The sequence below is a fragment of the Lipotes vexillifer genome, unplaced genomic scaffold (assembly GCF_000442215.2).
Source record: "Lipotes vexillifer unplaced genomic scaffold, Lipotes_vexillifer_v1.1 scaffold251, whole genome shotgun sequence".
Lineage (NCBI taxonomy): Eukaryota > Metazoa > Chordata > Mammalia > Artiodactyla > Lipotidae > Lipotes > Lipotes vexillifer.
Genome location: NW_006770868.1, coordinates 2,522,906 through 2,536,487, shown reverse-complemented (window position 1 = coordinate 2,536,487; position 13,582 = coordinate 2,522,906). Strand labels below are relative to the sequence as shown.

At 49.3% G+C, this 13,582-nt stretch overlaps 1 protein-coding gene across 1 annotated transcript in view; it reads right to left on the bottom strand.

Annotated features, from left to right (window-relative positions):
• KCNB1 (potassium voltage-gated channel subfamily B member 1) overlaps positions 1-2,942 on the bottom strand; it is a 107,143-nt gene extending 104,201 nt beyond the window's left edge. The window contains exon 1 of the mRNA XM_007446392.1: positions 2,210-2,942. Coding sequence (XP_007446454.1) covers positions 2,210-2,776 — 567 coding nt within the window. The 5' untranslated portion in view covers positions 2,777-2,942. The remainder of the gene's footprint in view (positions 1-2,209) is intronic.
• Positions 2,943-13,582: the final 10,640 nt, after the last annotated feature.

Sequence of the window (13,582 nt, the reverse complement as noted above, 5' to 3'; positions counted from 1 at the left end):
AAAAAAAAAAAAAAAAAAAAAAAAAAAAAAAAAATCACACTTGAGTTTGAATTTCTAGCTACTCCTGTTTGCCTGTCACACGACCTTAGGTGAGTTACTTAACCTCTCTGATCTTCCCTCTTTGTGAAAGGTGGGATAATAGTAGAGAATTGGTATAAGGCTAAATGTGTTGTTATATACTTCAGACACGGTAGATATGTGATCAATGGCAGGATTTCTATACTGAGGGCCAATGAGCCTGCCTGCCTCACCATTTCAGCCTTGGCTGCAGAATATCCTAGGCCATTGTCCATCTGCTAGGACTAGCCAGCAGCCCTAGCCTAGGATCACAGAGAGGTCATGAAACTCGTCCCTGTGAGCGGATTAACCCGAGGGAGAGATGAAGCTGTTGATTCCCAAACAGCGCCTTTCGCAAGCCTGAGCTACTTGCCTAGCTGTCAGGCACCAACCCAAACACAGCCTTTTTGCCTGCTTCTTCTGGGGAAGTGACCCTCCCCTCCTCTGCCCCTCACTCTCTTGTCTTAGGGACAGGGCAGGAAGGAGGGACAGTCATATCTGGGTCTAAACCAGGTGTGGAGGGGAAGAACCCGTGTCAGGCCTGGAAATAGCAAAATAAGTCTGTTGATCCTAAGCCAGTTAAGGGCGAATGACTATGTCTTAAGAGAGAGGCTTTTTGGACATGAAACCTGGGGCAGGATTATGGCCAGAGGCAGCCCACAGAAGAGGAAACAGGCCTAGGAATCCCTCTGTCCTCTTTAGAGTCGACATGGAAGAGAGAAAACCTTTGGGCCTCTCTCCACCCTCCAACCAGCCACTCAGTCCTACATTCACTCGCAAAGGCCTCTCCTTGGGCAGACAGATCTGGAGAAACGGCCCTACAAAACCCGCTCCAGACCCAGCCCTGTAGGTGGGCCTTTAGTGGGGGGCAGTTGAGCCAGGGAGCACCCACAATGAGAGGCCAGGCTGGACAGGAGACAGCCCTATAGCTAATACACCACGGCTGGTATGTAGACTTCCTCTTCTCTTTTTCCTTTCGCCATGAATACATTTACCTGCCCGCCCCCCCTTCTTTGGCCCTGCACTCAGAGAATGAGTTATGTTCAACACGTCTTTCCCAACTTGGTTTTCCTGGATTTTGACATCAACACCTCTCTGCTCTGGGCTCCCCCTGGGTCCCGCATGGCCTCTTTTATAGCACTGCACACACTGTGTTGTCATTTACTCCCAAATCCCAGCACAGTGGCCACGTGAAGACAGGCCCCCACCTCTCTGAGGCAACCCCGAGTCCCAGCCTGACACAGAGAAGTTCCTCATCAACAAATGACCTCCTGGCCTGGCCTGGCCCCCACCCCAATCCTTTCTTAGTGCCTTACAGCCTCTGCTTTTTTACCTGAGAGCACACAGGACTCCCTGGCCTACCCAGTGTGATTGAACCCATTCCTGCCTCTTTCTCCTGCTTTATTTTCCACATTGCCTCATTTTTTTTTCTCCTATTTCGAAATTTACATCCTCTTCCGACAGCCAAAGCATCTTTAGAAGCCGCATCAAACCATTCTTGGAATCAACTCACCAAATTAAGAAAGACTAAACCAGGGGTGACCCCTCGCCCACAAGCATCCACAGCCAGCTGCATGCATCATGCATGCACACACCCACCCCCCAGAGTCCCTCTGCCTCGTTTCTCTCACTTATGCTAAAACCTCCTGACAGTATCTCAGTGTCCTCCACGTATGTCTGTAAGCTGCCTTCATTCCCTTCTTGGGGCATAATGAGGTTATAAATATAGGGATAAGTATTAAAATTGCAGGGTGACCCCCCTCCAGCCCGGGTCTGGGCCTCCACAAGGGAGCATTATGTAGAATAGACCAAAATCAACTGTACTCCATCCCAAAGCTTTATTGTCTCTCCGTGCCCTGTTTATTTGCAGTGTCCACTCTCTTGCTGTGGGTTTTCATAAGTCTCTGTAAATCCTTTTCTCCAACAAAGTTGGGGTATAAATTATTGAATGATAAAAAGATGAGGTGGCCAGTGCCACATAGGGACAGTCTGAAGGGGTTGTTCATCCTCACCTCTGAGATCTCAGCCATAGCCCTTCCTCTTTTTTGGTCTTCACATTTGGGAACTAAGCCAGAGCCCCCCAGCCGTGGTCCTCGATCTGGGGACACAGGCAGAATGCCCCAGCCCAGCAGCCCCTAGGTTTCACACTCACCTTGGCGGCCACAGAGGAATTGGGCTTCTCCAGTAAGTCCCAGAGCTTTTTCCTCTTCTCTGCGCAGCACGTGTTATCGAACTCCTCGCCCTCCCGCTCCCGTAGGGTTTCTGCCTCGCGCTTGAGCTCCTCATTCATCTGCTCCTTCTTCTGGTGGTAGCGGGCCTGGCAGCAGGACTCTAGGTAGATTTCGTCGATGCCCCAGTAGTCGAGCTCTTGGCTGAAGCTGAGCGCGCACATCTCCTCCATCATGTGCAGCCGTCCGGTGCGGTAGAAGTTGAGGATGGAGGTGAAGGCGCCCGGGTGGCGGTCGAAGAAGTACTCATTGTCGTCGAGGCTGTAGTCGTCGCACACCTCCAGCAGCGAGTCGTGCGTGTTGCAGTCACGCAGCTTGCCCAGCCGCGTGCGGGGCAGGCGGTCCAGGGTGCGCCAGAGCACCTCGTGCGCCAGCCCACCGACGTTGAGGCGGACGCGCCTCGAGCACGCCTTGCTGCGCACGATCTCCATGGGCTCGGGTGGCAGCGAGCTGGTGGAGCGTGAGCCATGCTTCGTCATGCCCGCCGGCATCGCTGGTCCGGCCGCCCCCGCCCCCCCTGCCCCCCCAGGCCGCTGTCACTGGAGGGCAAGGCCAGCCGCCGCGGGGGAGGGGGGCAGGGAGCGCTGTGGGCTGCTGGGGGTGCAGGGGGCCGCGCGGGCGCGCGTCACGGCCGTCTTCTCACCTCCATCCCGACGGCTGCGAGGCAGAAAGCAGACGCAGGTCAGCAAACAGGGAGCTGTGCGCGGCCCCTCCCCACCTCTCCACCCGGGCCCCAGCCGGCCTTGACCTTCCCGGCGCTTAAGCCGCTCAGGCCCGCAGAAAGGCTGGGCGCTGTCCTTCGCGCCGGTGCTGAAGCCCGCCCCACCCCGTGGCTGGAGGGAGGGGCCGCCCTTCGGGGCGGGGAGAGGGTCCCCAAGAGGCGCCCCGGGGGCCCAGGAGGCCCTACCCCGGGCTTCTGCTGCCGGGCCCCGACCCGGCCGCCTGGGGCGCTGTCCGCCCCTTCGAGTGCTGAAACTCGCTTCTCCCTAGGTCTCCCCGTCCAGTCCCCGACCTGGCCCCGCAATGGGGAGAATAGGGGAGCTGCATGAGAAAACTTTTTTTTTTTTAACTGCTCATCTTTTCCTTCCCCCGCTCCGAGATAATTAGGATTTGAGGGCTTGGGGGTGGCAGCGGGATTGCTTTTCCTAAACCTTTAAAGATCGGGAGGAATTCCGGAGGGTTTCAGGTGCCCACCTGTCGGTCACAACAGACGGGGTGGTCATGAAGCCCCGCTGTTCTGAAGCGACCCCTCTCCCCAAGCCACGGGAGCATCTCTTGAGGTCTCTCCGGCAACGAGGTGAACCCTGAAGACGCAAAGCCAAGCTCTGCGCAGGGTCCCGCGCCCCCCCCTCTGCGCCCCCTGCCCCACGGCAGGAGGGGTGAGCAGCGTCCTGGGGATGCACCTGGTTCGTCCTCCCCTCGCTCCTTCCCCGCCCCCCCCTTCCTCCTCCTCCGCCGCCTCCTCCTCGCTCCTCTCCTGCGGTGGCTTTTTATAACTCCGGGTTCTGCGCCTTTCCCGGGGCTTGGAAGGGAAGGGGTGGGGGAGGTGGGAGGCGGGGAAGTGAGCTGAATTTTCTGGCCTTTTCAAAACAAGCCCTCCTCCCTCCGCGCACTGAGGATTTCAGGGGCTCCTCTGAGCCCCCAGGCATGTGAAGCTCACGCCCTAACCCCTCACCCCAGAATGCGGATCGCGCACCTCCCCGGGCCCAGGCCCTTCACCCACCCCACCCCCCAGCCTGAAACCGCGGAGCCTGCGTGGACCAACAGGCCGAACCGCGGCAGGCGAGGCCCCCTCCTGTGTTCCCCTGCGCCCCCGCCGCGCGCCCCAACACTCACCCCCAGGGTGGCCGCCTCCCGGGGCCAGGGACCGCGCATCGCCGCGGTCGCCCGGGCGCCCCCGCCCGCGGGCAGCGGCGGACCCGGGGCCGGGCTGGGCCCGGCCTACGCCGGACGGGCAGGCGACGTGCCGGAGCAGCAGGCGCTGCGGGGTCGGAGCGCGCTCTCCGAGGCTGGGGGCGCGGACGGGCGCTGGGGGCGCGGGTGGCAAGACCGGGTTCGGGCGGCGCCGCCTCCTCCTCCTTCTCCTGCTCCCGCGGCAGCGGTGGCGGCTGCTTGGGCGAGATCAACAAGTCGGGGCTGAGCTTCGGCTCCGCGCTCGCTGCGATTCTGTCCCGCACTTCTGAGCGCCCAGAGTCGGGCACCGAGGCGGGACGGCGCCACCTGCCGGTCGGAAGCGTGCGCGCCGCTTAACTCCTGCCTGCCCGGGCCAGCCAGTTGGTGAGGCTCGGGGTGGGCTTGGGGTCTTGGGCGGTTTGGCCCTTCCCACCTGGGCTACCTCCACTGCCTGCCTCTCAATCCCGGCTTCCTTCATCCGGTCAACAACGTGGCTTGAGCGCCTACTGTGTGCAAGGCACAAAGATAAGCATCCGAGATACAGCTGTGAACCAAACGCAAACGTCCAGCCCTTGTGGAGCTGGTTGGAAACAGACCAAAACCAAGAAAGTCAAAGAATATGTCAGACGGTGATAAGCGCAGTGGGGATAATGAAGCAGAAGAGAGGGATAGAGGCAGGGGTAGGGGGAGAAGATTGCAATTTTAAATAGCCCTTGCTTTCATGAGCTTCCATTCTAGATTCTAAAATCTAATTGTAGAATGGAATTCTAGATTCTAGTAGGGGAAGGTGAGCAACGGATACATCAACAAATAAATACCCAGTGTGGCAGTTGGTGATAACTGCTAAGAAGAAAAATTAAGCAAGGTGACGGGAAGAGAGAGTGAAGGGTGAGCTAGCTTATAAAGCCTGGTGATTCAATCATTCATTCATGTCACTTTGGACAGCTGGTTATTGAGAGCTTCCTGTGTGCCAGACCCTGTGCCAGGGTCAACAAAGAATACGTCCTCCCCTGGAGCTCCCTGTCCGGTGGGGGAGACAGAATCGATCAAATAAACTCCAGAAATGAATAAAAAATGGAAGGATTTACCTAGAGAAGTGAGCAAGGCCTCCCTAAGGATGCTATAGTTGGGCCCCATGTTTACTCATTTATGCTTTCACATACATATTTACTGCATGATAAGTAAATAGGTGCTGTGGACACAGCAGTGAGCCCCTGTTCTGGAGGAGAAAAACTGAGCAAGCCGCAGTGCTCTAAGGTAAGATCCTTCCCCATCTGACCCTTTCCTTCATTTCTAAAATTAAGGAATTCATTTCCATGGAGTTGCACATAATATTATTATATATTTTAATCTGTTCATTTCTTGTCACCTCCATCATCATGATCCGTGTCCAAGATGCCATCATCTTGTAGGTAGAGGCCAGGGATGCTGCTAAACATCCTCCAATGCACAGGTTGGAGCCCCACAATAATGAATTCTCCAGCCCTGAATGTCAATGGTGCCAAGGTTGAGAAACCTTAGATTAATTTAATAGAAGGCAAAGGTATTTCCCAGTCTGGAAATGCTATTCTCTCAACCAGTAATTAGTGAGCACCTACTACGTGCCAGGTACTACTCTGAACACTGGAAATACTGTGAGAATAAAACAGGCCATCTCTACACTCATGGACTTATATTCTGGTGGGGGATACAGTTAATAAACAAGTAAAAAAATAAACCAGATCATTTGAATTGTGTTAAATGCCATGAAGAAAAGTGAGAGGAAGTGATACAGCATGACTGGGAGAGGTATCAGCAACTTCAGATAGGGTGGTCAGGCAGGAAAGGCTTCCTGGAGGAGGTGATAATATCTAAGGCAAGAATCTGAGGGCAGGGAGAAGACAACCATGTGAGGTCCTGAGGATGCAGGTACAGGCAGGGGAAACAAAACAAGCAAAAGCCCTAAGATAGAAATGAGCTTGGGAAAGGAAGTTAGAGAAGTGGATGGAACCAGGCCAGGTAGAGCCCTTTGGGGATTTTATTCTCAAGGTTAAGGAATGTTTTTGAGTTTTTATTCTTGATTGTGATGGGAAGCCATGATAGAGTTTTAAGCAGAGAAGCTCCATGTGCTGGTATGTTTCAAAGTGATTCTTCCAGCTGCTGTGTGCATTATGGAATTTGGGGGACAAAAGGTAGCAGCAGGAAGACCCATCATGAGACTTCTGCAATTGTCCAGGCCAGAGATAATGGGGTTTTGACTGGGATGATAGTGGTGGGAATAGCTGGGCAATTTCATAGCTACAGGGCTCTGACAGGGGAGAGTCCTCCCCAAGTCCGAGGCCAGTGCTAGATATTCCATGTCATTCAGATTTGTCACTCCAGGTGGCCCAATTCCTGCAAAGTTCTGGCTCTGGCTCCAGATTCAGATAAAGAACATCTGTGTACAACTGGATGTTAGAAGTGCAGATAGTGCAAACAGTTCTGTAACTTTTAAGCAATAGCTCTGTTGCTACTACTTGTTCATACATTTACTCAGTGCAAAGGATTCAGTGCAAACTTAAGAAGGAAGTAAGTGTTGCTAGTGGCTCAAAGAGTGAGTTCTGGAGTAAGAATGATTGGTGCCACTTTTTGCAAAATGACCTTGGGCAAGTGGTTAAACCTCTCTGAGGCTCAATTTTTTTCTTCTGTGTAAAAGGAGGATGGAAATTATTATAAAGAATTTATAAAAAGCATTTACTCATTGCTAGCTCTCATTATCTGATAGATTGTAGGTTACCCAAGGGCAGGAGGTGGTCTGTCTTGCTCATCTCAAGTAAAAGAATACTTTACTAACAGGAGCTTAAAGAAAAGAATATTTAGTTATCTCACATAAAAATTTAGGAAGAGGGTGGCAGGAGAGTTGATTAAGCAGCTCAACTATGTTATTAAGGACCCAGGCTTCTTCCATTTTTTTTTTCTCTGTCTTCTTCAATATATTGGCTTTTTGTCCCAAGCTTGTTGCCTCATATTCACAAAATAGTTGCCACCACTCCAGGCATAAGTCTCCATAAAACCATATTCAAAGGCAGAAAGAAGGAGATGGCCAAGGTGGCCAAAAATAATTCCCCTTTTATGCTTTTATCCGCCCCCCCCCAAAAAAAAATCTCTGCCAAGTTCCATATCATGGGTCACATGGCCACTCCTATACCAATCACTGTCAAAGAAAACAGGATTCACCCCATAGGGCTAGGCTGATTACTGCCCTTACAAAATTGAAGTTTATTTAACAAGGAAGAAGTGAAGATTAAAGTTGGGTAGGCAACCAACAGTGTCTGCCACACTGTTCCCATAGTGCCCAGCACAATGCCAGGTACAGAGTAAATGCTCAATAAATATTTATTGAATGAATAAATAAATCCTCTTATATGAAGGTATATAAGAAACTTATGAATAAGACACACCTCTGACTCCAGGAGTATCCAATCCTATTGGTGAGGGTGGGGGCAAGGTATATAAGAAATAGAACTGGCAGAGTTCTCTTCTGGGCCCCCTCTCTGACTCCAAGCCTTTCATGAGGAGACCCTCTGAGATGATTCACAGTCTCAAGTCAGCTAAACTGATATTTGTATACATCTTTTTAAAAGAAATCGTTAGTATGTAAGCAGTGTTCAAGTCCTCTGGGCAATCCCCTATGCTAAATAGCAGAGGTCATGAGCTGGTTATCTGCAGACTTTTGTTGTGTGGCCATCACAGATTTTTTTTTTTTTTAGCTAATATTTAAATATCAGAGGGATTTCCATGAAAATCTGGATTTCTGTCTTCTCTTGAAAAATTAGAGGAACTGATTAACACTGGCCCACATTCCTGTGTAACATGGCAATTACAGCTGGCACAAGAGGAGTGGCTGGCCTTGAATCACAGCCACCCCCTTTAGGCAGGATGTGCTCTCTATTATGCTACAGTCTCCACCTCTGCCTAATATTCCTCACTCAAGACACTTTTCTTATTTACGTTACTTTCCTGGCCTTGGTATAAATTTAAGTTCATGCTTGTTGCACACAAAGGCCAAGGAAGTCCAAAGAAGTTGTCTTGCCACTCTCTGTTTCCCCAGGCTCCGCATAGTGCCCAATTTAGAAATTTTATGTTCTAAATGAAAAGACTATACATTATTTGAAAGCACCTGGTCTTCATTTCTTAGAATTTTCCACCATCATAAGCAGAGAGACTATCTAGAAATAAAGCCAATAGAAGGGAATGTACAGCCCAGAGATTGAGATACTGAGTCCTGTCAATGTCATTAGAGCTCCTGGATCCAGCCATGCCTGAAGGCAGTGCCTCTGGGTTTTCCACTTATGGGAACTAGTAAATACCCCTTCTTACCTAAGCCAGATTGTGTTGTGATTTTGTCATTTAAGTCCCAAAGAGCCCAACTGATTCAATTCTCTCTCCACTAACCAGAAGTTTACCATCTCCTTATAATGTACTTATAGGAAACAGTGCGAAAAGAGTAATAAAAACTTAGAATGTTCTGTGGAGAAGGAGCCCTGCATTAAGAGTTCAAGTATAACCATCTCATTCTACAGATGGGAAAACTAAAAAGCTCATCAAGAGGTGCAGTAAGTATCCTGATGGTCAACCAGTAAGTAGGCAGCCAAGTACAAGCACTAGGTCACAAACCATCTTCTGCTCAGGCCCTCTCGGCAGACTTCCCACTGAGAGGTGTTGAGAGTTTTCTCCGAGGCTGAATGAGGTCAAGTCAGCCCAATTCATCCATGTAAATACAAGTGGATCCCCGTCTAAGTTGGGCTGGCAAGAGACATGTCCACTTGAAGTCAGATTTTTTTTCTTGGACTCCATAATACCAGGCATCACTTATTTATAATCCCACTGAGTATCCTACTCAGGTGTCTCAGCACTTCTGGGCACTGAGCAAAACTAATTAATCCCCTCTCCCCTCTACCCACAGACCCTTGGGAAGGAATAATTGTTTTCGGTTATGAGGGTACCCAAAGGCTCAAGGGATATAATTGACATCTCTGAGTAGCTGTCACTTAGGACAACTGCTCTATGCGGTGGCCTTGCCCAGATACAGTTCCAGTAGCCCCAGGGATTTTTCTAGCAGCTTGGACTCCAGTCTTTTTGCCCGTTTCTCTTTTGCCCCAATAATAATAATAAAACCCAATAATAATAATCATAATCATGAGTAAAATGGGGTTAATGATAGAATCTACCTCCCAGGGTTGCTGGTGGGACTAATGAGATAAGGCATGTGAAGTGCTTAGCACCATACATAACACTAGCAAGTACACATTAATATAACTTTAGTAACTATACTAACAACCACAATAACAACAGCTAACACTAATTAAGCAGTTACTATATGCCAGGCACTGTACCTATTAGCTGTTGGATGGTCTTTGAGTGACCAGATGTCTGATTCTAGTACTTTTTCAATCTAGCCTGATTACCTTTATCAAGCCCTGGGGTTCCTGGCCTAGGTTCCTGGAAAGTGGGTGAGCTTGATTTTCTAACCAACCCAAACATTTTTCCATCTTTATTTTCAGCTTTTGCTCACCACCTACCCATCAACCCAACCACCCATTCATCCATCCATATACTCAGCCACCAAACTATCCAACTATACATCCACCCATTTATCTACCCACTCACCCATCAGTCCATGCACTCATTCACTCATCCATCTTTCTTTCCATTCATTCACATATTCTATCCACTATCCATCTTTCTACCCACTCATTCACCCATCTATCATTATCCAGCCATCTACCCATCCATATACCATCTGTCTTTCCATCCACCTATCTACCCATTCACTCGTCCATCTATGCATCCATCCATCGATCAATCTATCCATCCATCCATCCATATGCCCAATCACTTACCCACCTAGTCACTCATCCACCTACTATCTACCCACCCATGCACCTACATACTCATTCATCCCACCACCCAATCACTCATCCAGCCCAAATATTCATGCATCTACCCACCACTCACCCACCCACCCAGCCACCCTACCCACTTTCTCAGCCATTCCCACCCATCTACCACCGAACATTTTGGAGTGTTTACTACACGTAATGCTCTGTGCTAAGCTGTGGCATGGTCTCTTGAGCTCCCTCCCTGGGAGGAAATGTGGACACGACCAGAGGGTCCCCACAGAGGGAGATAGGTAAACCTGCACGTAGTCCATTGAGCCCCTTCATGGCCTGGACTTTGCCAAAGCCACTGGCTTCCAGGGTCTGTGGTCAAACAATGATGAAATACAGGGTGAGGATGGACTGAGGCATGGGCTTCCAACAGAGCAATTAGGGTAAACGGATACCTCTTCCCCACAGAAAAGCCTGGGAACTCCAAGATGCAGTAGAAAAGGAGTGAGTCAGCAAAAGGAGGAAATAAAAGCTGCAGCGATCAAGGGCTAATTAACCGATTCTCCTAAGATATCATTAAGTCCAGCCCTCCTGCCCTTTGGAGACTGATCACTCTCCTACTTCCTTTCCATCGCCCTTGTCCACTCTGTCCTGACCTCATCTGCCTCCTCTCTCATCTCCCTTCCCTCATTTTATACTTCCTTGAATCCAACGTCCCTGCTGTGACCAGGGTTGACCTTTAAAGGCACAAGTCTGACCACATCGCTCCCCTGCTTATAATGCTTTATGACTCCTCACTGTCCAAGATAAATGACAATCTCTCCCAAGATGAGAAAAAGGCCATTCTTTCACTTATTAGCACATATTTCCCAAGCACCTATTAGGTGCCAAGCTTAGGTTGCACGTTGGGAATCCAACAGTGGTGAAACCAACCTGCTGTCCTGGAGCTCCCATTTAAATGGGAGACATAACCAGAGACATTTAAAAATAATCTAATATTGATACTCAATGTGAAGGAAATAAGTAAAAGTGTGAGAATAAGAATAATGGGGAGGAGAGGCAGCGATTTCAGCTCAAGAACTTCCTGAGAGAGTGATGATGCTGATGAGTCTTAAGTCAGAGTGATCACCAAACCATAAATATAGAAGGGAAAGCAGGTGCAAAGGCCCTGGGGCAGGTGGGAGGGTTGAAGGAGATGGAAGACGGCAGGTGTGGCCAGGGCAGAGTGTATGAGGGCAAGAATGGGCTGAAAAGGAGTAGGAAAGAAAAACAGAGGAGGAGAGACAAACCGTGTAGGTGAGGGTTGTCTGGAGGCTTTTGATCTGATTTTTAACTTCAGGATGTAAAAGGCTGTTTTAGAACCTCTGAGGTCTCCGTTTCTGCTATGCTCAGAGCCTCCAAACTGGGCACAATACGTGACAAGCCCCTCATACCTCTTAGTAGTCACTCTATTTCTCCCCATACCTCCCGCCCCTTAACCCCTCGAAACTGCTAACCTACTTTCTGTCATTATCGATTGACCAATTCTGGACATTTCACATAAATGGAACCATACAATACGTAGCTTTTTGTGACTGGCTTCTTTCGCTCAGAATATGTTTTCAAGATTCATCTATATTGTACCATGTGCCAGTACCTCATTCCTTTTCGTTGACAAACAGTATTCCATTGTTATGAATATACCACATTGTGTTTATCCACTCATCAGCTGATGGACATTTGGGTTGTTTCCACTTTGGAGCTATTTAATACCAACTCTTGAGTGGTTGTATTAATTCTGATATGGAACCTACCTTTCTGTGTTAGGGGTATTCAAATGTCCTTTCATAGACTGGCAGTGGGAGCAAATGACAAATGTATTTCTTAATGTCCTTACCTGGCAAAATAAAACTCTGGAGTCTTTCTCTTGACTTTTATAGTACAGGGGTCTGAAAGGTCAAAGTCCTGGAGCTGCAGACCTCTGATAGAAAGTCAATGGCTCAGAGAAGCCAAGTGTTGTCCCTTTGGCCCTGCATGTGGCTCAGACCATGACTGGTAAACAGGAGAGCATAATGCAGCACTTGTCAAGCTGCAGTGCAGTGCCCTTCTGCAGGCACATATTGGTCTCCTGGAGAGAAAGACTACATTTCCCAGCCTCCTATGCAGTAAGGAGTATCATGTGACTGAATTGTGACCAATGGGATAGAAACAGGTTTTTCTCCTCTTTCCTTCTCTCCCCTTCCTGCTGGCTGGAATGTGGACAAAATGGCTGGAGCTCAAGCAGCCACACTGGTCCCTGAGGTGGAAAGCACTGGTTACAGATGCTGGACGGACCAAAGGAAGAGGCCTGGTGACTGTGGAGATGCCACACCACCTCTGATCTCCTGCATCTGCATGAGAGAGAAAGAAATGTCTGCTGTGTTGAATGTAAACATTTTAATGTATAAAATGTTGCTGTGTTACTTTGTGCCTCCATGGCCCCCCCACAGATGAAGGACATTTGCCTCTGGACACTTTTTTTTTTTTGGCCGGGCTCAGCGGCAGGCAGGATCTTAGTTCCCAGACCAGGGATGGAACCTGTGCCCCCTGCAGTGGAAGCACAGAGTCTTCACCACTGGACCACCAGGGAAGTACCAGGACATTATTTTTACTCAAAGATTTGAGAGAAAAAAACAATTTCCCCTTTTCAATTTTTCCCAAAGCTAATATAATTCATTTCTTCCTGGGAATTCCCTGGTGGTCCAGTGGTTAGGACTCCGAGCTTCCACTGCCGGGGGCTTGGGTTCTATCCCTAGTCAGGGAACTAAGATCCTGCATGCTGTGCGGTATGGCACAAAAAAACAAAACAAAACAAAACTTCTCTTCTTTTTAATATTAAAATAAATGCATATATCTGCATGAAGGATAGGTAACATTTAGCGAACTTGTAAGACACTTTTTTGCTTGCCTTACTTTGGGCTGTGAGCCTCTTCCCCAAAATCCGCTAAGGGCACCAGGTCCCTCCTCTGGCATCAGGAGGATTGTTGATAGAAAGATCCTGAACACGGTCTCAGGAAGCAGGGAGGCCTGCATTTAATACTACTTATTAACCACAAGGTCCTGGGCCAGCCACTTCACTTTCTGACCCTCAGTTTCCTCCTTTGTAAAAATGGAGATAATAATATATGGTCTGGAGGGTGGCTGGAGGTGTGACTGGATTCTGTCCACGAAAGGCCCTGTCCCAGAGCCAGGCACGTATGGACTCTGTGCTCCCTTCCCAGGCACTAACCTCGCTATTCTGGACACAGCCAACTCTCAATCTGAATCACACTCAGAGGCGGTTCCACAAACAAGGGTGATTTAATGTATTTCGGCACATTTCGATTCGACAATATTATATAAAAATAGAATTCTTTGTTAAAACAGCAAGGTAGAAAAATCACTGCTACTCACGAAACACCGTCTTTAAGAAACAACAAACATCCAAATCAGTGACGCTGAGCCAGACGATTCAACTCTCCAAGCTTGTTTTTCCATCTGGAGAATGGGCAGGTGGGATGTCCCCAGCTCACTGTGGGCGGGACCCACTGGTGGCAG